At 36.2% G+C, this 27249-nt stretch overlaps 1 protein-coding gene across 2 annotated transcripts; it reads left to right on the forward strand.

Moving 5' to 3' along the window:
* Positions 1-2546: 2546 nt before the first annotated feature.
* Positions 2547-27047, forward strand: LOC107586517 (phosphatidylinositol 4,5-bisphosphate 3-kinase catalytic subunit delta isoform). Of its 2 annotated transcripts, none has more exons than XM_016273920.1 (23): positions 2547-2968; positions 4261-4435; positions 8407-8635; positions 9298-9524; positions 10760-10939; positions 11694-11849; positions 13145-13234; positions 14378-14596; positions 16258-16354; positions 16666-16796; positions 16904-16954; positions 17178-17345; positions 18402-18523; positions 18848-18991; positions 19081-19180; positions 19772-19950; positions 20402-20502; positions 20620-20698; positions 20902-21069; positions 22308-22431; positions 22687-22832; positions 23962-24094; positions 25380-27047. In XM_016273920.1, exons 2-23 carry the CDS (start codon positions 4295-4297, stop codon positions 25512-25514), a joined length of 3120 nt encoding a protein of 1039 aa, XP_016129406.1. In that variant the 5' UTR covers positions 2547-2968; positions 4261-4294; the 3' UTR covers positions 25515-27047. The 2 variants fall into 2 exon arrangements, with proteins under 2 accessions (XP_016129406.1, XP_016129405.1); XM_016273919.1 differs by having other exon boundaries at positions 4264-4435.
* The last annotated feature ends 202 nt before the right edge of the window (positions 27048-27249 follow it).

The following is a 27249-nucleotide window of genomic DNA, read 5'->3' on the forward strand; positions in this document are numbered from 1 at the left end:
AAAAATATTTTGGTATATAATTAAAAAAATACACTTATTTGTAGCAAAAAAAAAGCATTACTAACTTTTCATTGAAAAACGCACAAAATGCCACTGAAAATCCCTGGTTCTTCAATATCTAATCAATCCAGTGCCTTGTGTAAATGATATGTGCAGTGCAAATAATTAATTATAATGAAAATTCATGATTAACGGTGATTAAAATGATCAGGTGATTAATCCAAAATAAGGAGCAAGAGCATGGGAATACGAATTCGATGAGCTCCATAATACACTTTGTAGCTAAATGGCGCCCCCTTGTGGCTTTTGACACATCTGTAAAAAGATGTTATAATATTTAATTTTTCATAAGAACAGTTTATAGACAGAACATGTTGATTGACCACTGCTTATATAATTAAACATATTTTATTAAATAAAATAATTTACATATTGATACGTGGCGACCATCATCTCAACATGTTTCTGTGAATCCATTGATTGGGTTTACAGAAAAAAGGCATGACATATTGTAGTAGTTGACATGAGATGTGTCCATTCCATGTGATTATGCAGATCTTAGTCCACTGACCCCGATTTAGGTTAGGCATGTGATGTGAAAAACACTGACTATAGCTTAAACTGGTCATTTCCTGACCGAAAATGCCTTAGAACAGAGAAATATAATATCATAATTTTTTCTTGACATAAAAACCAGTCCATATTCAAACACAAGCTGCTGGTTGAACAAGCAAGAGATCTTTTGTAATGAAAGATGGAGTGTCAGAATCTCAAGGATAGACAAGGCTCTGAAACTGTTGCCATGGTGAGGAAAGACTTTACTGTTAGACCACGGTCTCAGACGCAAGGCTGTATGTCCATCCATAATTTCCCTTAAAGGCATCCGAGGTCTCTTTCTACAGCTAGATTTGATTAGCTCAGGGGCTGTAATGACATTGCATGTGTTTGGTTTTCCCCATCACCTCCAACTTCCCTGCGGTGTTCGGTTGTCTGGCAGAGTGGTGCACTTTGGCCTGCAATGACTGGTGGGCAGGGGGTGAAGGTGGGTGGATGTGGGCACAGGGGTCTTTGGCTTTATTTCAATCTGAGTTTCTGTTCTGCACATACACTTCCTGTTTTCACAAGCTGTGAGCTTTCAATGGTGCAATGCATTTTAGACGCTTGTTATCATCTATTATATGGCTGAAAAGAAGACCTATAAATGTCTGTGCAGATGATTAAACAGCATGTGGCTAATTACATGCAGTTCCAGGACTTGGATTCAATAGTGTTTTCATAAATGGGCCAGAGATTGTACTCTATTTGGATTACAAGACATGTATATTTTTATGCAAATCTTTATAATTTGAGGGGTTTTGTTAGGGCACCGCTTTTAAGCTTCATTTTATGCGAGTATTTGTTTTCTCAGCAATAAAATAACAGCCTTTACTAGACGTCTCCTTGCTGAAAGCTGACAGCATTAGCCTATTTGACTGAATGACTGGTGCTTTTAAGTGACTTCCTCAAGGACCCATAATCGTTATTCGCTGTCAGTGGCATCCAGAAATAGAGCTTCCTTACTCTCTCACAGGAAAACACGTCTGACCGGTTTTATTTAAAAATGAGGAAATAATAAGTTCAGTAATTCAGCGTGTTATGTACAGCATTTACGCATACTGGTATCACGTGATAACTGGTTTATATGATAATACTAGTAAACATGCTCTGGACTACAGTTTCGTGGTGAACTTATTGGTGTTTTTGAACAAATAATGTAATGAGTCCTTTACCGCCAGCCTTGAAGGACTGACTGTAACATGGGCCAATAGTATTCGAGTACGGGCTTTGACTGCGCATTTCATTGGTTGAACCTACTAAACGAATACGCCCCCTACAGTGAACCAGCCGCTTTTGCTTTTTCAGTCTAAACCAGACTCGGCCCTGAACCAGAGCTCCTATGTGAATGAGCGACTGAACGAAAACGGTCATTTAAGTCAGTCTCATTCACAACAAGGAGAGAAAGCGGCCGAAGAAGTATGCTTGTATAAAACGACCATACGCAGTTCAAGTTAATTGAAACGTGAACGACTCGGGCGTCTTTGGCGAATCGGTTGAGTAAATGATTCAGTGACTGACTCATAACTCTTGTCATCACCCTACAAGCTTAAACTCGATCTTGCTGAACAGATTTGAAAAGATTCGAGTCACTGGGATGAATCAGAAGCCACATAATATGGGTCATATTGTATTTGTTGTTAATGTATAGCTCATAATGCATAAATATGATTGGCCAGAATGAAGTAATCACAGAGACGGGGTTCAAACGACCGCAGCATGTGGCACGCGAGAAAACAGACCTCAAAAGCAGAGGAAGCCAGACGGTGATGTGCTGCTGAGGAAGAGTTAGGGACCGGTACTATTGTTTCAAACGTTATGAAAAGTGCGAACATTTATTACATATGTATGAAAGTTAAAATCATAACATTTTTATGTAATGGAGAAAATGGCGTCAGTTAATTTAAAGTCGTAAAACATCAAATATCTTTGATGTTATACTCTAACGCTTTCTCCAAACATATTCAGCCCGTTTCTCTCCGAATGAAGGACATGACGCGCAGACATTTTTTTATTGTCAGTATTATGCCGTGCATGAATGACAACAAGGGAGAAAGAGAGAGAGAAAGGAGGAAGTAAGTGAGCGCGAGAAAGAGGAAGAGAGAGAGAGAGAGAGAGAGACTATACAACTATGTCGATGATCCCTACGAGTTAGGAACGCGGTGCTCAGCGCGCAGTGCAGACAGCCACTTTAACACCTCCAATCACTAAAGGATTATCAACACTTCTGCTGTCATTCCAGACCATTCAGATACTGGCGTCTTGATCGGCGACCGAAATTCACGCACCAGGAAGATATCAGTTTTCAATGTCAAAGTAAAGGAGCATCGCTGATTCTAAAGATGGAGAAATGAACCACCGGTGAGGCTTGAAGGTAAGTTGGCGCTGTCACATTGTCATATTTTGTTTAATGTTTCCCAATGTTGCAGAGGCTTATTCATGGTGGCTTGCGCAAAAATGTGTTGACACCTGCCTTTTTAAAAATGCATCATAAAGTGATCTTTTTAATCGCTACGACTTTATGTACGCCATATATTTTCGACAGACGCATAGTTTAAAATATAGTATAATATCTGTGAAATTGCTGGGTTGATGAGAGATGATGTGCGCCACGTTTCTCGGATATTGGCCCTCCGGCCGGCTTTGTAACCCTATACAGTCCGACAATTCATCACACAGCTGCAGTGTGTGCTTCAGACACATGCATAGCATATACGATATTAGATATGGATTAATATGATACAATGTCAAATCTAATGTCAGGAACACCATACTTCTGTTTATGATTAATTGCAATTGAAATCTGCTTTAAATTGATATTTCAGTTGTCATTTTTCATTGATAATGTAAAGTATAACTGTATCGTAGTGTGCATATAAACAAGTTTATGCAATTGAATGACCTGTCTGCCTTTACAAGAGATTAATATTAGTTTATTTTGACTGTATTTAGTATACACCCTAGTATGCACTGCTTTCAATTTCTTTAGCAGGTCACTGGGTTGATACAAACCATTGTACAGTGTTATATTGCATAGAAATATTGTAAAATGTGTGTGTGTGTATATATATATATATATATATATATATATATATATAAATATATATATATAGTAAGAAGAAGAAGTATAAATATACTGCATAGTAAGACACGTTAAATATTTAGCACATGAAAAAATAAGTATATTCTATATTCATTTTGAAGCTCATGTGCAACATATTTGAAGTTTATAATAACTTGTAATGCAATATACTTCTATGTTTTTATTTTAACAGTGTATTAATTGAGGTTTAGCATTATGATAGTCTTCTACATTTGTTTTAAGTCGTAGTGATCATAAAAACAATTATTCTGTAATTATTCAATACAATTATTCTGAATTAATTAGACTTTTACTTACACATTCGATTGCTACTAGCCATGATAAAGTGATATTAATCATAATATGAATAATATTATGAGCAAAGTAAAGCAAAGTGTCTTAATAATTATTTATTATACAGCAGATGTTACATGCTCTCTCTTCTCTCTGAATATTAATTGAGCGTCTTGAGGTCACTCCCTGCCTCTGTAATTGGTTCAGCGGGTTGTAACAGCTAGTAAACACTTCATGCATGTTCAGTATCGTATGACTTGATCTGTTGTAAAGCGACTATCTGTGTTCAGCAGTGGGGTCAGCTGTAGATGAGTTTCCTGCACCATGCCGCCGGGGGTCTACGGCATGCAGGATGTGTGGGAGAGGGAGGGTTGGCAACAGGTCAACATGGAGTTCCTCCTCCCCACAGGGATCTACCTTAACTTTACTGTAACATCCAGTGACACCATTAGTACCATCAAGAAGGTGAGGAGACCCTCTGATCACATGCAAACACCAAACATACTAATTTGCAGACATTGGAGAACATGGATAGTAGACATGGACATTTTGTAACATTTTAGGTTAAAAAGGACAAAAAAGCACCACAAATAATGTCCATGCAACTTTGAAAGTCTTAATACATCTTAGATAACAAAATTGAAATCATTATTTAGTAAAATATCTTAACATCATATCTTAACGCTGCTTGTTTATGAGAGAAGTGGCAAAGTCCAATTTGTAAACAGATCTTTTCAATGAATCTGTTGATTTGGTTCACAAAATGGACTGAACGATTTGTTCGTGAGGGTGAGTAAATGTTAAAAAACCACTGCTTTAATATGAGGTCATAAAACTGGATCTGTAATAATTAAAATAACAAATAATAAGAATTTTAAAAAAGAGCAAAATGCTGGTTAAATACTCAGATTGCGGGACATTTTGACTGCACAAAATTATTTGATTGATGGATGGAGATTAAAAATCTAGTGTTTATTTTTTATTTAATGGTTACATTTGCTGGTTATTATATTTATTTATTATATTTATAAAGTCAGATGTTTTTTTTAAAAAATCCCTATATTTAAACAATTTAAAACTGATGTTAAAATGTATTTGGAAATTATGTCTAAAAGTAAAAACGTAAGACGTAAAAATAAATATATATATATTATATACTGTTTTTTTCCCCTTTTTTACTTTCAATATACCCCTGACAGGTTTTGTTATATGTGCTCTTGTTTGTACAATATGCTTGGTTCTCAATAATAAATTATTTGATTGAATGGATAAGTTGGCACACAATAATACAAACAAAATATACTTTGTAAAACATCAGTCACGACTGATGATAATGAACAAATTGAAAACTTCCCTCCTAGGAAGCCTATTTCTGTGCTGGTTTGGTGCTGGTAGACCACTATAGGCATGATGTTCGCTACCACAAAATGCATGGTTTTTCTAGTGAAGCTGGTTAACTAAGGAAGTCTTACTGGTTGAACTAGTCAGGAAACCTAACAGCATCATATGCTGGGTAACATCATTTAAAACAGTGGTATTATATTGTCTGCGCAAAATTATATGAATCCACTGCAGTCAAACCCATTGGCCACATTAAAATCTTGATTTGTGACTTGTGTCTTAGATGGTGTGGAAAAAGGCCGGGAACGAGCCTCTGTTCAGTGCCCTGAGTGACCCGGATGCCTACGTCTTCACCTGCATCAACATGACCGCGGAGCGGGAGGAGCTGGAAGATGAGCAGCGTCGCATGTGTGACGTTCGGCTGTTCTTGCCAATTCTCAGGCTGGTGGCCCGGGAAGGAGACCGAGTCGAGAAGCTCATCACCACCCAGATCAGTCTTCTTATAGGAAAAGGTTTGTGTCACACTGGTCCTCAGCTGACCTCAGAGCTGTTTGGGCGGCTCACAATGGAAGCAGCTTAGCGTTTACTCACCACTGCAGCAGAATGATATGGTTTTGGCAGCTGTTCAGCAGTTAAGAAGAATTTGCTTATTTAAACAAAAAAATTATGACAGGCTGATTCAGAAAATCTGGTTTCTAAATGTCTCTTGATGTTGATCATTTCCCCTTTTTGAGATAGTCTTTTTTTACCTTGGGTAGTTTTGTTAATGTTTTTTGAGGATGGATGTTCACAGACTCTGTTCATGTTACCTTCTGCCTAATTCGACTAGCTTCTACCAAGTGTTGATGAATTTGCACCAAAATACCCTAGATTTTGGCCAACAAAAGATGGGAGGTATTTTCTTCTCCCTTTTAAAATTCAATTTTAAGCCTTTTTATTTTGCTGTCCCTAAAAACGTATGATTGTATATGATTAAATGGATTTTATTATTTGCTTTTAGCATTGTGCTAATTTTTGTACAATATTACCAGAACAGACTTGCAGCCCATTTTTTGTGTCTCGGAGAGTTTTATTGTTGGTAGTTTTATTATCTGTAGCATTTTCATAATGAATGTTGACAGCGCAGTTTTAGCGTTCGGACTTTGTTCTAAATGGCAAAAAACCTTCTCCGCAGGTCATCATGAATTTGACTCCCAAAAAAACCATGAGGTGAATGAATTCCGAACAAAAATGCGGACATTTTGTGAAGAGCGTGCTCAGGTGCGTCAGATGTTGCCATGGGATCAATGGATGGAGTACAACTTCCCATGTGACTTGGAGCCGTGCTCTGTAGTGGCACAATCTGGGAAATCGTGCAGTGACAAAAAGATTTTTGTCAATGTGAAGTTTGAGGGCAGTGAGGTGAGTAAAGTCATATTTTACACGAGTTCATATAAATATACAATTCTTTTATGCTACAATTCAACTTTCTGTGAATTCAATACTTTAGCATAATGCTATGTATCTGCTTTCTGTTTGTGCTGATAATGTGAAATGAGCATGAAGTCAAATGTAGTCGTTGACTATTTAATCCTCTCATGCAAAAGTCTAATCTTAGACTGACATATTTTCTGCCTTTGATATCACAAATCGTAACAGTCAGGAGACGTTTACACGGTGATGATGTCACTGCAGCATCTGCAGGCACACATGGCTCTCACTGACCCAGTTTTCCAGAGTGAAGCCTTTGATAGTATTTATATGTGTTGTGTTGCCTGTCAATCCCCCACCCACTCAACACAAATGTTATTTACCTATGATCTTTAACCCTGTAATGAGTCTGAAGCATGCAAAAAAAAAAACTCCAGCAACACTTGTTTTTATAATGCATGACATGGATCAAAAGCCAGACCGTTTCGACACCGCATTTGCAGAGAAAAACAATCACATTATGAGTAAATAATCATACTATCATAAGTGAACTCTGACCCTGTGTGTATCAGTGATTATGAGGGAGTTTTCTTCTTTTTTTTTTACTATAACTAGAGCATGTTTTCTCAAACTTTTTTGAACCAAGGACCCCTTTCATAACACAAACTGTTCAAAGGCCCCAGAGAAGTCGCTGTTGGAATGAAATGAGGAACATGGCAATCATGACCACCCACTCCCATAAAGCATAGTCTCCCCACACTCTCAATCAACTTGGCAGTCTCTTCTCAGTTTTTGTATATATATTCAGATGCGAGATTTCTATATTTGTTATTATACAGTACCATTCAAATGTTGATTTTTTTAAATGTTTTTGAGAGAAGTCTCTTATGCTCAACAAGGCAGCATTTATTTGAATAAAAATAAGTAAAAACAGTAATATTGTGAAATAATATTACAATAGCTGTTTTCTATTTGAATATATTCTAAAATGTTTATTTTATTAAATATTTATTATATTATGTTTTTATTGTTTATTTTTTATTTAATGATTACATTTGCTGGTTATTATATTTATTTATTATATTTATAAAGTCAGATGGTTTTTTAAAAAAATCCCTATATTTAAACAATTTAAAACTGATGTTAAAATGTATTTGGAAATTATGTCTAAAAGTAAAAACGTAAGACGTAAAAATAAATATATATATATATTATATACTGTTTTTTTCCCCTTTTTTACTTTCAATATACCCCTGACAGGTTTTGTTATATGTACTCTTGTTTGTACAATATGCTTGGTTCTCAATAATAAATTATTTGATTGAATGGATAAGTTGGCACACAATAATACAAACAAAATATACTTTGTAAAACATCAGTCACGACTGATGATAATGAACAAATTGAAAACTTCCCTCCTAGGAAGCCTATTTCTGTGCTGGTTTGGTGCTGGTAGACCACTATAGGCATGATGTTCGCTACCACAAAATGCATGGTTTTTCTAGTGAAGCTGGTTAACTAAGGAAGTCTTACTGGTTGAACTAGTCAGGAAACCTAACAGCATCATATGCTGGGTAACATCATTTAAAACAGTGGTATTATATTGTCTGCGCAAAATTATATGAATCCACTGCAGTCAAACCCATTGGCCACATTAAAATCTTGATTTGTGACTTGTGTCTTAGATGGTGTGGAAGAATGCCAGGAACGAGCCTCTGTTCAGTGCCCTGAGTGACCCGGATGCCTACGTCTTCACCTGCATCAACATGACCGCGGAGCGGGAGGAGCTGGAAGATGAGCAGCGTCGCATGTGTGACGTTCGGCTGTTCTTGCCAATTCTCAGGCTGGTGGCCCGGGAAGGAGACCGAGTCGAGAAGCTCATCACCACCCAGATCAGTCTTCTTATAGGAAAAGGTTTGTGTCACACTGGTCCTCAGCTGACCTCAGAGCTGTTTGGGCGGCTCACAATGGAAGCAGCTTAGCGTTTACTCACCACTGCAGCAGAATGATATGGTTTTGGCAGCTGTTCAGCAGTTAAGAAGAATTTGCTTATTTAAACAAAAAAATTATGACAGGCTGATTCAGAAAATCTGGTTTCTAAATGTCTCTTGATGTTGATCATTTCCCCTTTTTGAGATAGTCTTTTTTTACCTTGGGTAGTTTTGTTAATGTTTTTTGAGGATGGATGTTCACAGACTCTGTTCATGTTACCTTCTGCCTAATTCGACTAGCTTCTACCAAGTGTTGATGAATTTGCACCAAAATACCCTAGATTTTGGCCAACAAAAGATGGGAGGTATTTTCTTCTCCCTTTTAAAATTCAATTTTAAGCCTTTTTATTTTGCTGTCCCTAAAAACGTATGATTGTATATGATTAAATGGATTTTATTATTTGCTTTTAGCATTGTGCTAATTTTTGTACAATATTACCAGAACAGACTTGCAGCCCATTTTTTGTGTCTCGGAGAGTTTTATTGTTGGTAGTTTTATTATCTGTAGCATTTTCATAATGAATGTTGACAGCGCAGTTTTAGCGTTCGGACTTTGTTCTAAATGGCAAAAAACCTTCTCCGCAGGTCATCATGAATTTGACTCCCAAAAAAACCATGAGGTGAATGAATTCCGAACAAAAATGCGGACATTTTGTGAAGAGCGTGCTCAGGTGCGTCAGATGTTGCCATGGGATCAATGGATGGAGTACAACTTCCCATGTGACTTGGAGCCGTGCTCTGTAGTGGCACAATCTGGGAAATCGTGCAGTGACAAAAAGATTTTTGTCAATGTGAAGTTTGAGGGCAGTGAGGTGAGTAAAGTCATATTTTACACGAGTTCATATAAATATACAATTCTTTTATGCTACAATTCAACTTTCTGTGAATTCAATACTTTAGCATAATGCTATGTATCTGCTTTCTGTTTGTGCTGATAATGTGAAATGAGCATGAAGTCAAATGTAGTCGTTGACTATTTAATCCTCTCATGCAAAAGTCTAATCTTAGACTGACATATTTTCTGCCTTTGATATCACAAATCGTAACAGTCAGGAGACGTTTACACGGTGATGATGTCACTGCAGCATCTGCAGGCACACATGGCTCTCACTGACCCAGTTTTCCAGAGTGAAGCCTTTGATAGTATTTATATGTGTTGTGTTGCCTGTCAATCCCCCACCCACTCAACACAAATGTTATTTACCTATGATCTTTAACCCTGTAATGAGTCTGAAGCATGCAAAAAAAAAAACTCCAGCAACACTTGTTTTTATAATGCATGACATGGATCAAAAGCCAGACCGTTTCGACACCGCATTTGCAGAGAAAAACAATCACATTATGAGTAAATAATCATACTATCATAAGTGAACTCTGACCCTGTGTGTATCAGTGATTATGAGGGAGTTTTCTTCTTTTTTTTTTACTATAACTAGAGCATGTTTTCTCAAACTTTTTTGAACCAAGGACCCCTTTCATAACACAAACTGTTCAAAGGCCCCAGAGAAGTCGCTGTTGGAATGAAATGAGGAACATGGCAATCATGACCACCCACTCCCATAAAGCATAGTCTCCCCACACTCTCAATCAACTTGGCAGTCTCTTCTCAGTTTTTGTATATATATTCAGATGCGAGATTTCTATATTTGTTATTATACAGTACCATTCAAATGTTGATTTTTTTAAATGTTTTTGAGAGAAGTCTCTTATGCTCAACAAGGCAGCATTTATTTGAATAAAAATAAGTAAAAACAGTAATATTGTGAAATAATATTACAATAGCTGTTTTCTATTTGAATATATTCTAAAATGTTTATTTTATTAAATATTTATTATATTATGTTTTTATCTTATAGTCATGACTGGTTATCAGTAGTTTCAGCCTATATTGTAGGCTTACTCTTTTTCTAATGAAAGAATGTAGAAAATGAATGAACAAATTTCTTCCGCAACTCAAACTGCAGGAACAGACGGTCACTTGGAAATATATGTATTTTTTTTTCCGTTACATTTTTTAGACCCCCTGGTTATACATTTTACTCTGTAGGAGACCTTCGTTCTCCAGCAAGGTCCACAGGACCTGCCAATGTTTCTGAAACAGAACGCCTTGAGAAAGAAGTCCACCGTGTTCCGATCGGCAAAGCAGGAGAAGCCAGAGGACTACGCCCTTCAGATTAACGGGAGATGGGAGTTCATTTATGGAAAATATCCACTCTGCCAGTTTAAAGTAAGTCTGAAAATCACACCATCTTCTCGACTTCACAGCTACATTTTCTTTAAATTTCATATCAAAGTATCACACTTTCAGACTCCAGGCTGCATGTCTTTTTATATCTTGTCCTATTGTTTTGCTAGTTTTTTTTTTAATATACTCCATTTTGCTGCAATGTAAAGTTTGCCAAGCTCTTCAGAGGCCTTGATTTGAATTCATCGTAGGACTTCACAGCTCTGAAACAGTTGTTGATTTAGAAACTGCTCGTACCTACGAAGATGAGTCATACATTTCTACCAGCCTTCAAAACATCAACTACGTTGAGGATAATGTGATTTCAGCTGTATTACGCTACCTAAATGAACAGGCCGCAGGATCTGATGATGATTAGTCCAGGAGTACTGGATCTGGTCCAGTCTTTATAGTGTACATTTTGGAAAACAGGAACTGATAAAACCATCTGTACCTCTGCTACCATTTCCATCCCTCACTGTCTATATCTGTGTCTGTTTACGAAGAGAGAGAAAAAAAACTATTTTTATGCTCTACCTCATTCATTTTTTATTTAAGAATTTTTGGGGCTTTTGTCTTTTTTTTTTTTTATAGTGGACAGATGACAAGAAATTATTTGAAGAAAATGAATTCAGGACATGATTTGGGCCAGATTTTAACTTGTGTCACCCAAATGAGCACCATAACTCAATGTATCTTGAAGTTATGAGCAAATTTTTTCTTAATTTAATCTCTTTTTTTCCCCCCACTCTTGCAGTATATTTTTACATGTTTGCATGGAGGTATTACCCCACACCTGACCATGGTGCATCATTCAGTCATCATCAAGTACCAGGAGGAACAGGGTGGCCTCAGTAACCAGGTGTCCAGGAGTCGTGCTCAGTCCAAACCGCCCCCACTGCCTCTGAAAAGGGTGAGAAGGCACTTTTACACCGGAACACGATCTGTTATTAACAGGGGAACTACTTGTCATGTTTCTCTTGAAGCTTGTGTTGTAGACTTCAACTTCTCTGAACTCGATTTACAATGCGACATACTCGCAATCATTTAGCCATGGTGACTTTTTGATCATATGTGACCCCTTCATGGAAGTGCTTTGAATGAATGAGATGGAGCATAAAGTGTTTTTTCCTTGCTAGTTGTATAGGCTTCCGGAATAAAAAAAAAATGTAGATAATTATTTGTAGCAACTTAAAACAAGCTACATTTTCGAACACACCGTCGTGGCAATTTGTAACCATTTTACGCTTTAGCGAATTGGTGGCTAATTTGTATGATCTTGTGTTTTTGTATAATCTTTTAGGGGTGGACTTTCATTCTTATATATATATTTTTTAGAAAAATCGGACGTTTCCGTACAAATCGTATCGTCTGAATTCAAACAGAATCACAAAATAGATTGGGTTGACGTTTTCCAGCAAACAGAGGTGTAGGGTGACAAAACGCTTCATTGCTAAGGTTTGCAATGTTGTTTTGGGAAGTATAATTCTGGGAAGTATGATTCGGTGTAGAGAATTAGTTCATTTGAAGAGTTTATTTAAATAGACTGGTTAAACAATGATTCACTGATTAATTTGAGTCACTGAACGGACATCGCTGTGCCTTTTTGAATTTAATTAATATTGTAGTTATATATTGCTGTTTCTCACCATTTTTCAACACGTTCATATAAATTAGGGTGTTTTCTTGTTTTTTCGTGGTTGTATTTAGTGTAAATGTATAAGCTATATTTTATGTTATACATTTAATACAGCAATTTTATTTGAGGTCCTCATTGTTTTTGTGGCAGATAAATGCTGCTCTGGTTGTAAAAATAAATTGTAGCCTGTATTATTACAGTTATGCATTTATAAAGATAGTTCCCCCTAAAATAGCTTCAATATAATCTGTTTCATTAGCAGCTTGTAGTGTAGCTAACTTCAGATCAACTTCCCCATCGCTACTATGTACGTTTCTTCTGTGGTTGTCTGATGTACCTGATATACCATTCGATGAAAGAATGATACTGAACCAAAATGAACTGCTTGGTTTACCTTCACAACATTAGATTCACACTCATGTTAGTTCCTCATTCTATGGTTTGGTTTTGTTTTCTCTGTAACTGTCAAGCATGCTTGCACATTCGATTTTTAGCTCGCAATGAAAATACAAGCATTTGATGATGAAGAAAATGTTTAAAATGTTAAATTACTTTTTTTTTCTCAACAGCAAAACACGTCTTCGCTGTGGTCTATCCATGAGCCTTTCTATATATACCTTCTACAGGGTAGCCGAGTGAATGCAGATGAAGGCATGAAGGTAAAACTGCTTTTTTGTTTACTTGTTTGTTTGTTTATCTTAATTTGTATATTGTTAGTAGGATGCGAGTTGTGTTGTTTAGCATCTCAACTGTGGCAGGTAGTGAGGAGTAAAATCATGAACACTGTGGTCATGTGACCCTGACCACATATTTCCCATAATTCATCAGAAGCGGTTAAGTGAAACATCAAAACAGGAAGTGGGGAGTGACTATCTGGCTTTACGGCTCTCTCTTGGGCCTAGATTCTTAGAAAAGGCCGGCACTGTTGCTTATGTTCACCATATGCATCTCCTTTTTTGCTTGTTGGAGAAGGCAACAGTCATTGAACGGTTGTTTCTATTTAAAAAAATTAACGTGAAACATGTAGACCAGTCAGATTTTTTTTTTCATCTAGCCTGAGGAACAATTACTGCAGTGGTGGACTATGTTAAATATGTTTACATGACAAAGCATTTTATCATGCAAAAACATTCATGTAATTTTTCCTCACAGCAACTGTTTTTTTTAAAGAAATAACAAATTTCTGGCTTTCAAAAAGGAACTAGCAATGTCAGAATGATATTTTGACATGATTCATGTGAACAATTCTCTGATCACATTTTAATTTCATTGTATTGCATTGTTCATAGTGTTCTGTTTGCTTTATTCTCAGTGTTTATTGTTGTGCAAGTTTAGCTCGTCTCTTGCCACAGAGCTCTGAATCGAAATTTGTTTTAGCGCATTTATCAGTCTTGTTCTCTGGCTGATTCTTCTTAATGATATCTTATAATAATATTAAAAGTATGATTATATTGTAAATTTAAGTTTGGAGGATAGAGTTCACAAACATTGAATTATTATAATTATAAATGATAAGAATATAGTTATTTTAATTCAAGAAGGTTTTGAACATTTTTGCACTGAAACCACTGCTAGAGAAAAACCACATTTATTTCTTGTGACATCTGTCCCGCGTAACAAGTTACTCCACATGCTTTTTATGCCAGACGCTCATTTACTTCCTCATACTTTACCCACTTCATTCATTCGTACATTCTTTTATTTTCAGAAAACCGAAAGTAAGTTCCCTCTTCTTAAAACTGTAGACTTTAAGGCAGATTTGAGACTAATTTCCAGCTCTGCAATCATTATCCTTCTCTCAGCTGGTGGTTCAGGCTGGCCTCTTCCATGGCAGTGAGCTCCTGTGCAAAGTGGTGACCAGTAATGAGGTCAGTGTTTGCTCCGAACCCGTATGGGACCAGAAACTAGTGTTTGACATCAGCGCGAGTGACCTGCCTCGGATGAGTCGCCTCTGCATTGCCCTCTACGGCGTCATCGAGAAGACCAAGAAGCGCCCTACCAAGAAGAAAAACAAAAGTTCGGTATGTTTCAGTTCATTTCAACAGCAAACAAGTCACTTAGCAACCAACAGACTGACTGACGAGAGATGAGACACCTAACAGATGCTATACTTGGAGTCTTTGACATGCATGGCTGCTGAACATGTTCACAGTGAATGTTGTTTCTAAGTCAAATAAACATAACACACCATTGGTAGTATAGTCAGCATGAAGCATGATGCAATATTATTTAAACCCTCACAACAGGATGTTGTGGTCCATTTTCTGCTTAATGCGAGTAACCCAAGTTATCGTTAGGACAGAGCAGCTAGTTGATGTCAAATCAGAACTCACCAGCCCGCCTCTTCATGGCCCTGTCTCGGTCATATAGCGTGCGGTGTCAACTGAAGGCGCAGTGTTGAAATTCCCAGGTGTCAAAGTGTGTGTGTTTGTGTGTGTATGGTGGGCTGCTGTTGGCAACGCCAACGCACCCACTTCTGCTTTCAGTGTTACTTCTCTTTCAGCAAACTAGAGAAGTCCACATGGGTGTGGGACATGAAGAGAAAAAAGAGTCTCTCCTCCTGTTACACTCGCATTGTATTCGTTCTGATGGGACCCCATATTTCACCATCTTGAAATTTAAGTGTATTGTTTATCTCTAGATTCTGATGAAATATTCACATGTAGGTGCAGTGTAATAGAAATAATGTTCTTTTTAAAAAATCTTTAATATCTATACAATTATATTTTTAATTCTTCTGCAGTGCTCTGTAAATTATTCTGTATTCTGACATTCTTTATGAATTATAAATTGTTTTATAAAATTGTATTAAAATATTTATAATGAATTATAAATTGTTTTATAAAATTGTATTACAATATTTATAATGAATTATAAATTGATTATAAAATAAGTTCCGAATTTCTTTTAAGATTTAAAAATATGTATTTATATATACCGTTCCAATGTCGATTTTGTCAATACTGAATTAATATGAAGTGGAATAGAATTTTTCTTTTATCAAATTATAGATTTTCACATGTAAATGTAGGATTTTAAATTTATAAATGATCCTTATATTAAAAGAAAAATCTTAATTATTAAAACTTAAAAAGTCTTAATTATTTTACAATTTATTATGAATTATACATTATTTTGTGACATTTCATTTACAGTAATTTCGTTTACTTTTCATGTACAGTAATACAGTGTATTTATATATACTGTTACTATGTAGATTTAGGCAACATTGACATAGTATGTGGAATTGAATTGGATTAGAAATTAAACTTTTTTTTTGTTTGTTTAATATTGTTAAAATGGGCAGCTATTTGCAGCAAGCTTTCAATTTTTTATGATTTACTTTCACCTTTTATATTTGACTGAATCTCTTTTCACAAACAAGCGCTTCTAAAAATACTATTGATTGCAGTAATGTCTGTCTGCACAAATAGTAGCACTTTAATTTGACAACTGGACTACGTTTTCAATCATACACAGGAAGTATTAGATCTGTTTTATGGGTGTATTGGTAATCACTGCTGTTGTGACTGGAGTATTTGGTTAGTCAGTTGAATTGTCACCTCCCACAACTGAGGCATTAATGTACAGCGTTGTTTAGATTACAGTGTTACCTCTCCCACATAAAATGACTGTTGTGTAAAGTGTAATCCCAATATGGTTAATAACCCTCTTTCCACAGGACTGCCCTTTAGCCTGGGTTAACACGATGGTGTTTGACTACAAGGACCAACTAAAAACTGGAGAATTTTCCCTGTCCACATGGCCATCAGTCCCAGGTACTTTTACTTGTATAATGGGCACTTCTCGTGTTTATTGCCATCTTATGATAAATCGCTTGTTGTATTCCTCAACTGTAAGTCACTTTGGATAAAAGCATCTGCCAAATGAATAAATGTAAATGTAAAATGAACAGTAGCTCATGCTATTTACTGTTACTTCTTTTGGTATGACCTTGGGTAGAGTTATTTTAGAGTATTGCTGTGTCTTGTGAGTGAGTTACTTTATTTAGAATAGTTATTTTTAGTGATTTCATATCAGGATTAGAGGCATCAGTTTAGTTTTAACAGCTCAATCGCTTTATTTTTAGATGATAAAGGAGATTTGTTGAATCCTATGGGCACTGTGGAGAAAAATCCAAACATTGACAGCACGGCTGGTCTTCTGATTCGCTTTCCCAACATCAGACCACACCCCCTGTATTATCCTCCAATTGAAAAGGTGCCTTTTTGTGGTTCTCCTTAATGTTTGTATGCTTCTCTTAATGTCTATACGTTTTATGGAAATGACGTATAAATGCTCAGTCATTATCTTCATATTATTTTCAGCTAAATGAGCTGGGTTTGAATGGTGAAAAAACTGTTGCTACAAAAGAAGAGGTAAGAAATAACACGCATCGGTCTGTTAGAGGAGAAACATGCAGATACACCAGCCATGAAATGGAAATGGTTGCTACATTAGGGCCTGTATTTCTACAGCACCGTTAAGAGTTGTGGTTAGCTGAAGCATTGAATGTTTTCCAATGATTGATTCATATCACTAGAGCCGAAAGTGCTAAAACTACCTTAGTAGACTTTACTCTTAAGAAATGTTTTCTTTCAGCACCTGAAACTGAGAGAGATTGTGGACAATAAAAACTACACCGAGTTCTTTGAGGATGAGAAGGAGCTTCTGTGGAAGTTACGTGAGGTGGTGAGGCAGCGATACCCAGAGAGCCTCCCCAAACTCCTCCTCATCACTAAGTGGAACAAACACGAGGACGTGGCTCAGGTATGTTGAACCACTAGTTCCTCGGGATATGATTATTTTTAGACATTGAAAAATGTAACCCTTTTGCTTTGCTAAACATCCTTTATCTAAGCTGGTGTTCCTGGGTCAGAAATGACGGGCCTTTTAAAAATCGCTTGTAAATCTCTCATTATGCTATATTATCACCAAATCTTTGATTCAGTCTTTTTGTCAATGCCAGTTTTGACAATGTTCACTCAAAAACTGAGGTGCATAAACTCAGATCAATGAGGCCTACAATCAGAGAAGTACAAAACTTGTGCTAATTGAAATAAAACAAGTTGATAAAAAGATTGAATCCAATATTTGGTAATAATGTAGCATAAAGAGAAATTTATGAGCAATTTTTTATAGGCCGGTGATTTTTGACTGGGAGCACCACAAGTGTAACGAGGAGGTGAAGACAAACAAACAAAAAAAGTATAAAAATTAGTATTATATTATTCCCTGTGTGAGCAAAGTCAGTAGGTTTTAGTCCAATGTGATAAAATTACAGTAACTATAATTTTCGGGAAAAAGAAGGTCAAAATGTCTGGAACACAACATGAGGGTTAATTATTCCAGGAATACATTATAAAAGGCACATTTAAAATAAATGTGAATAATTCCTTGTACCCTATGTGTACCCCTTCTGTCATTTACATTTTTATATTCATTTATTTTACTTTTTTGGAGTTAAAGGATTTTTGGAGGTTAAAGGGTTAGTCAAACAAGTGTCAAAAAAGCAATATACAAAATATTTCTATCCCCCCCAAAAAAGTATCCTTTTATTTCAGGTCATTTGTTTTACTTTTTGTTAAAAAGTAGTATTTTAAAAATAAAAAAGCTCTTCTAAATTAAATTAAATATTTTAAAAAATGACAGAACTGACAACATTTTGTTTAATTGTTTCAATTTCTTCCTTCAGGATTGATTTGCTCATTATACCACATCTCTCACACAATCTTTAACAACTTCCAGGGCGCTTTTCTGTCTAACTTTATGGTTTTAGAGGCTGTTGCAGTTCAGTGCATTTTTTCTTTTTCTTTCTTTTCTTAGATGGTTGGTTTGTTACGAAAATGGCCAGAATTGCCTGCTATACATGCTCTAGAACTTCTGGACTACAGTTTCCCTGACCCTCATGCCCGCTCCTTCACTATCCGCTGCCTCAGGAAGTTGCGGTGGGTGGCACTGCCTCTATAATCAACACCTGAGTGCTTTTAAAAAAATAAAAAAAGTAGCAGGAGTGTCAGTCAGCACAGGCTCTGTCATGCATATATGTCAAAATCGTAGGAAAAATACCTTTATTCATATTGCTTTAAACATTTGTAGAGACATTCAAATAAGCACTTATTAATAATTTAAATAATTCATTTTATTAATGTTTTATTTAATTTGCGTGTCAAGAGAGCCTTGTCTGAATTGGATATTTATGAGGGATTTATATTCAAATTTATTTACATTCAAGTTGGCTCATCTGTAATGTGTTGTTTTTTTCTCAACAGTGACGATGAGCTCTTTCAGTACCTCTTACAACTGGTGCAGGTTCTGAAGTATGAATCCTACCTGGATTGTGACTTGACCTGTTTCTTGCTTGAGAGAGCCCTGGCCAACAAGAAAATAGGTCACTTCTTGTTTTGGCACCTCAGGTATAAATTCATCTTCTTATAGTGCTCTACAGCGATGCACCCCCATTCCTTTCAGTGTAATTTAGGCTTTGTTTTCGCTTCCTCTAAAGGTCAGAAATGCATGTGTCCTCAGTCAGCTTGAGATTTGGACTTATTCTGGAGGCGTTCTGTCGTGGGAGCATCTTTCACCTCAAGAACTTGATGAAGCAGGTTTGTTGCATTCCTTATGTGAAAAGCAAAACTTTTTTTTTTTTTTGCATATGCTGTGATGCATCTTTATTAACTTATCTTTTATGACCTGATGTGAACCACTTTTATTTTTGTGTATTTTGCTTTCCGGGGCCCTTTTTGACACTTGGGGCCCAAACTTAGCACTTGACTTGTTTTCTCGGTTACTGGTTCTGGTAATTGTCACTTTGCGTTGTATCTTTTCTTGTAAGAAACAACGCCTGTCCGTTCAGGCACATATATGTACATGTATAAATATAGTAAGTAAGCACAAGGGTGCTGGAATATGTTTTTTTGGTGCAGCAGCAGTTCCACAGTGACTGTGCTCAGAACTCGTTTTCTTTTGAATGCTTAATAATAGCCAAACCACTGTAAGGAAGGGGAACTGCACTACGCTGCTCAAAGTTTGCAGCTGTTTGTACATGCCTTCTCAGATATTGATTATCACACCCATGTTAAATGCCTACTGCTTTAATTCAGTCCTGTTTTGTGATCGTCACCAGATGTAATGTTTGCGCGTATGGATTTGTAAATACTTATACACAGACTTATTATTATCTCTGTCTCCTACAGAATGAGGCTCTGAATAAAATGAAAGCTCTCAATGACTTTGTGAAATCAGGCAGTCAGAAAGCAACCAGGATACAGACTACAGAGGACATGAAAGTGTGCATCAAACAGGACACTTACATGGAAGCGCTTTCGGATGTCGTTTCCCCTCTCAACCCGAGCATCGTGCTGTGTGAACTATGGTACCATTCAAATGCATGTTAATAAAGTAGATTTATAGAAAAGTCTCAAATCAAATAATATAATATAATATCTATAATAGATTTTAGAGGTTGTTGTGTCCGCTCTTGTTAACAAATGATGTTTCTTTTGGTTAACATCCTACAGATGGTGTGTTATTTAGCAATGCAGATTTTGCGATATGATTGTGCAAAACACTTTTTAAGTAATCTCTCATTATGCATTTTTTAATGGTTTTATGGGTTGTTTTAAGTTTTTAAGTTAAAACTGAATCAATGGCATAATCTAATATTACAGAAGCAAAAAATAGTTTTCAATAATCCCGCTAAATGATTAGGTGCATACCATACTGTACAAGTTACGCATACAAGCATTTACCAGAAAGCAAAAAGCCTGTTTCGCAACCATTTGTGTACGTGTGCCGTTTCTTGATGCTAATCTTTTTTGTTTCAGTGCAGACAAGTGTAAGTTCATGGACTCAAAGATGAAACCTCTGTGGCTGATGTACAAGAACAAATATGATACTTTGGGCATTATCTTCAAGAATGGAGACGGTATGGGCACAAAGTCATGCTACCACATTTTTTGCCAGCACTGAAGATTTTTTTCCCCCCTCATTTTTTGATTGAAAAAAAAGAAAAAAAGACTGACCTTTTTCTCTGTTTTTTTAGATTTGAGGCAGGATATGCTAACCCTTCAGATGATTCAGCTAATGGATGTTTTATGGAAAACAGAAGGTCTTGACCTCAGGTTTGTGTAGTTAACTTTGTGAATAAGCACCTATATATTAGCACTTGTGTATATAGATTATAAACAAAAAAAAGGAAAAATATATATATAATTGTTAATTTATATTGTAAAAAATAAATATTTTATTTATGTAATATTTTATTATATTTATTTTTGATATATCTTATTAGTAATTTCTGAATTGTTTATTTGTTGGATCCCAGAATGCTGCCCTACGGATGCCTGTCAACTGGAAATAAAACGGGTCTTATTGAGGTGGTGAAAAACTCAGACACTATCGCCAACATCCAGAGAAACAACAGCAACAGTGCAGCCACCGCTGCCTTCAACAAGGACGCTCTTCTCAACTGGCTTAAATCCAAAAACCCAGGGTGAGCAGCACACTCTCTAACCTTACACCGCGCCACAGCCCGTGTGGTGTGAACGCTGCAAGCGAGCGTAACGTAGCCGACAAATTTAGCATCTTTGAGGATTTTGCATGAGACATGCAATGCGTTTTCTACTTTCAAACCTCACTCACAGAGTTAAAACTCTCTTGGCTCATTTGGCCTTTTGGTTTATATGAAACTATAGTGTAACATCAAATGCACTTTGGTTGCAGAAGTTGCAGCAGTGGAGATAAATTTACCCCATGTTATGCTGCGTTTACAATTTCATTTGTTCTTGGCAGGTGTTTTCTGCCAAAGTGGCTTTATGTGCATATTGTTTTTTGTGATAACAGCTAAGTATAAAAGCTGAGCACTAAGATGAAACCACAATGTGTGTTGCATTGTGTAACAGTCTCCTTTTGCAAGTTGTCGATCCTGTCAGAATGGGGGGAAAAATGACCTTTTCTGAAATGCACTGGTTTAGAGAAGTCTTAGTGTTGGGGTCTTTTTGGGGTCAAACTAACCTTCAGCATCAACACTTATTCACAGTGTACTTTCCGTACATGACTGATCTTAACTGTGTGATGTTTTAGCATTTAGGCAACTTACAAACTACTTTTGGTTAAGCGTATGTGGCTAACCTAAAAAAAAAACAGCTACTCACTATGATGCATGCATGATTTTTCCTCAAGTATCCTGTTTATACTCTTGAAACTAGAGTGCAGTAAAATGAAGACATTGAATTCTTGTCTGAAATGGATATATGCCCCCTGTGGACATATCCAGTTCTGTATGCTGGTTGTCCATTTACTGTAAATGTTATGCTATATCGTAAGGAATAAGAGTATGGGACACTCGTAATATGTCCTGTCCATTGCTTGCAGATTGGATGATGTTGTCTAATGTTTTCATGTTGCATTTTGGTCTTTAAGAAATGAGGGGATACACAAGGAAGCGCATTATTTGCTGAGCAGTTTAATGTATCTGTGTCTAAGATATGTAAGATGTATTTAAGATGTAACTTTTTGCCCAATTTGCCAATATATATATATAGAATTTTTTTTCTTGCGTGTTTTATTATTCATTTATTTTAATTGACTGCATTATTTCTATCTATCTATAATATACATTATACGTATGTATGCACAAAAACAGTAAATGTGTGTGCTAATGATTTAGCAAACAGCAAGATAGTAGAAATGGCAATGGGTTATGAATTAAAATATTTTTTTTTTTTTCAGGGATAAACTGGATCAAGCCATTGAGGAATTCACCCTCTCCTGCGCAGGCTACTGTGTAGCCACATATGTTCTGGGAATAGGGGACCGTCACAGTGACAATATAATGATCAGGGAAACGGGTCAGGTGAGAGTGAACTCAGTGCCCCAGCAGTGCTGTGTAATCATAAATTGTATCACAAGATGGCACCAGCCATCCATATGAGAATGGGTTGCACTTATCCTATTTCACATACTCGTGTATTCCTCAACTGTAAGTCGCTTTGGATAAAAGTGTCTGCCAAATGAATAAATGTAAATGTGAATTTTAGAATTGTCTTTCAAGTTTGAATTTGGTAAATAATTTAAGGTATGATTGAGATTTTCTCTGTATTGTTTGCAGTTATTCCATATAGATTTCGGGCACTTTTTGGGGAACTTCAAGAGCAAATTCGGGATCAACAGAGAACGTGTACCTTTCATTCTGACATACGACTTTGTCCATGTAATTCAGGAGGGACGGACCAACAACAGCGAGAAATTTGAACGGTCAGTACATCTGTTTTTTAATTCATGGCTTAATTCTCAACTTTAACGCAAACACAAAGCTAGTTGCCATATTCTGAACTATAGAATAATTGTTCTGAACTATAACCTTTCTAAACTAGTCTTTTTTTGTAGTTTACTTCCATTTTTATCAGCTGCATTTATCAAAAGTTTATCACCTGTGTAAAAGTGTCAGCACAAAAAGAAGCACCTTATGCCGAGTTCACACTGCACGATTTTAGCCCGATTTTTCACGTCGCCGACACCCGCAAAATATTTGGCATGCTAAATATCTGGAGCTGTCGACGATTCACAATCACGCTGTGTGCAATGATTTCTGACTGAAAACTACATCTGCGATGACCTACAGCCAATGAGAGACCAAGATACAGGGCAGAGGCAAGTTCGTAGAGGAGTTATAGACCAGAATATCAGTATTTTAATAGATATATGAACTATTATGTCATATAGAAACGAGCACAAACATTTGCTTGACCAGCCACAACATCAGCATAACAGTTACTGCAAAATTATTTATCTCCAACTCTCTTTGCAGAACACCAAATCCCTGTTCCCTGCATGTTTATCTTTTTCTCCTTGTAGCTGGAAATCAGCTCACAGACAATTTGCGGGCTATATATATATATATATTTTTTTTTAATAATTCCAGTCTTGCTCGAGAACTCCGTTCTGACGCACGCAGGTTCTTGCGTTATTTCCTTATCACTTCTCGCGTGTGTTTTGTTGTGAAACGTAGTTTGCGGACCAAGATTGCGGCGATTCTTCCTATTGTGAAGTCATGCAGTGTGAAACCCCCTGTCGCCGATCCATCGTGCAATGTAAACACAGCAGCAACTGAATGCTACCCCAGATAGTCACGTAGTGTGAAAACAACGCCGATCCGACGAATTTGAAAATCATGCAGTGTGAACTCTGCATTCGTTTCTATGATTTCCAACAGAAAGCATTTTTTACATTCCTCTGATATGTATGGAAACTGCTGACTGCTTATAACCAGACTACATTTATACTGAATGTAACTTGCTAATAAATGGAAGGTTTTTGTTGGGAAAGAGAATGTCAAATTCATGGTTGAATAAGGAAAGAGTGCATGTGTTCTTCTCTTCGCCAGGTTTCGTGAGTGCTGCGAACAAGCCTACAAAATCCTTTGCAGGAATGGGACTCTTTTTGTGAATCTTTTTGCCTTGATGAAAGCTGCAGGACTCCCTGAGCTCAGTTCTTCCAAAGACATCCAATATCTCATGGTAAGAATTGCACAGACAGGTATTATTTATTACCCATGACCATGAGATGGGTGATATTTGCAGTTTCTCTAGTGCTTTGCAAGCATGAAATATCAAATCTAAATGGATGACATCTAAAGACACTGTTATGTATCAGATTTGTTTTTAGAACTAGGCTAAAACAAAATGTTGCCTATAATTTTTCATTATAGAGTTCACCCAAAGATTGTCATCATAATTATCAAACCACTATAACTTTCTGTTTTTGTGGAACACACACACACAAAAAAGATAATTTGAAATATAGTATGGAGAAAAAAAGAGACATTCTTAAAAAAATATTTATTTTCTACAGAAGACAGCAATTCATGCAATAACATGAATGTTAATCATTTTTTAGTAAATGATTACATAATTTTAATTTTTAGGTGAACTGTCCTTTAAAAGTATGGTTCACCCAAAAATGAATATTTGCTGAAAGTTTTCTTCATCTAAACAGATTTAGAGAAATGTAGCATTGCATCACTTGCTCACCAAAGGATCCTCTGCAATGAATGGGTGCCGTCAGGATGAGAGTCCAGACAGCTGATAAATACATAAAAACAGCTGGTAATCCACACGACTTCAGACCATCATTTAATGTCTTGTGAAGTGAAAAGCTGTGATTGTAAGAAACAAGTTCATCAAAATGTTTTTAACTTCTAGCTAAAATACTCCAAAGTAGTCCTCTATCCATAATATTGTCTCGTCTGAATCAGGAGAGAAATACAGTATGCATAGATCAAGCACAAGTACCATGTAAATAGTCCAAAACAGTTCTAAACAAATATTTTGATGTGAGAGGACAACAGTGGATGGGATTTTTCACTGGAGGAAGCGTTGTTATGGATTATGGACATGTATTTTGGCAAGCAGCAGCGGTTTAAAGTTAAAACCCCTAAATGAAGAATATGTTTCTTACAAACACAGTTTTTCGCTTCACAAGATTTTAATTGAAGGAAGTGTGGATTACTTGTGGATTATTGTGATGTTTTTATCAGCTGTCTGAACTCTTATTCTGACGGCACCCATCCACTGCAGAGGATCCATTTGTGAGCAAGTGATGTAATTCTAAATTTGTCATGATGAAGAAACAAACTCATCTACATCAAAATGACAAAAGTAAGCAAATTTTCATCTTTGGGTGAACTATTCCTTTAAGAGTAATTCATTAGAGGAATAATGAATGTCATAACCAGGTGGATTTAGAATATGTTCAGTGGTGACATTCCACCTCCATCATGACGGATTGTTCTTTTTCTCACAGGACTCTTTGGCACTGGGGAAATCTGAGGAGGAAGCACTGAAGAACTTTAAAGTGAAATTTAATGAAGCTCTAAGAGAGAGCTGGAAGACCAAGGTGAACTGGATGATGCACACTTTTGCCAAAGATAACAGATAAATGGCACTTGATCACAGGAGACCCACTGAAACCCTCTTGATGCTGAGTTTTGATTTAAACCAATGCAGCTTTGAACACAATCAATGTCGCACTGCTGTCTAGCATTTATGGCATTATACTTCCATGCAAAGGCAAAAAAAGGCATGACCAATATCATAGTTCAAATGCGACTAGATTTGGTGTTTAAAATCCGGAAATTCAGTCAAAGAAGTTCCTGCGTTTTTTTTTTGTTTTTTTTGCAGGGCAGTATATACATCAACAGCTGTTTAGCGAATGTTTACATCTGTGACGTAATATTGAATAATTCTATACATTTGTTTTAGTGAGACCTACTGCTTGAAATGAGAGTAATTTCAGATACATGTTGTATTTGCAACACACTGCACTGGGAATCGAAGCTACAAATTTAACAATCTATTGGCGTGCCACTAATTTAACTAGCATCTCTGATTTGTATCTGTCACATTTGTGTACCTGCACCGATTAAGTGAGATTAATGTATTTATCATTTATAACTGTACAGCATAAATAATTGCCTTTTGTTCTGAAGAAGAAAGCACTTTGTGTTTTCATACAGTTTACATTTTTGTTTTGTCACATGAATGTGTTTGGTTGTACATATTCTTTAGTGTATCATACGTATATTTACATTCCTTAAAACAGTATTTTTTCATTTGAATTATTTGTATAATAGGGGAAATTGTTGATCAGGAAAGCCTTTGTATAGTGGTGTACATGAGAAGACATTTTTTATGTCAGTGTAGAAATGAGCCTTAAATATTTTGTATTTGTGGGGTATTCTGTGCCTTTGGGATGAGACACAAGCCATCTTGAAGTCGTGTCCAAAGAGTTAGCTTTTTGTTCAGTGAAATGTGTTCAAAGGATGTATGCCTTGTACTACTGTACTATAAATCAGGGCAAAAGTGGAATATTGTTGCTCTGTAGAACATTGGGCTGTTAATTGTGTGCCTATTTTGAATATAGAGTCAGTCAAGCTTGTGTTTTCTCTTCCGGTAAACCTTAATCAGTTCCAGAATGTGTCGCCACAGTATTCTCTGACTGAATCCACTGCTACTTGATTCATGAAGATACTTTTTCTCAAAAGATGTGTAAATTTTGTTTATTTTGAATCTTTAAATGTCCTCTAGAATGTGATTTTTTAAAAAAAAGAGATTTAAAGTTAAATCCATCTAATCTTTATATATGACAGTCCTATAAACACCCACCGCATGTAAGGAAGATTTGTGGACAGAGGAAGAACTTTCAAATAATGAATGGATTTTAGCAGTGGTTCAGGTATTGATTATCATCTATTGGACTACTAGCCGAGTACCTCTCATGCTGTGGTTTTGTTCAAGCCATCATTATTCAATATTTTTGATTGCGTACCATGATCTTTAAGTTACTTCACAGTGTGAAACGCCAGGATCTTGAATTTCTAGGTTTACTAATGTATTGTTTCAGTTTTTAACTGCTTTCTGAAGTTTTCAGAGATGTTATGGAAGTGTGATACTCATTCTCATTTTTGCCATAAATTATTGATTATGAAATTGACTTGTGGGGTATTTATTTATTTTAATTGAATAGTTTTTGATAGTAACACAGAGGCACTGGGAAAGGAACCGGACCTTTGGCTGTTTATGTATCTGCCATCGGAGGCAGGGAAATAAAAATAAAAAAATTCTGATATTAACTGAATAGTTCCCCCAAAAATGAAAGATGTAGATGTAGTTTG

Source organism: Sinocyclocheilus grahami, unplaced genomic scaffold, assembly GCF_001515645.1.
Source record: "Sinocyclocheilus grahami isolate Dianchi unplaced genomic scaffold, SAMN03320097.WGS_v1.1 scaffold83.1, whole genome shotgun sequence".
Taxonomy (NCBI): domain Eukaryota; kingdom Metazoa; phylum Chordata; class Actinopteri; order Cypriniformes; family Cyprinidae; genus Sinocyclocheilus; species Sinocyclocheilus grahami.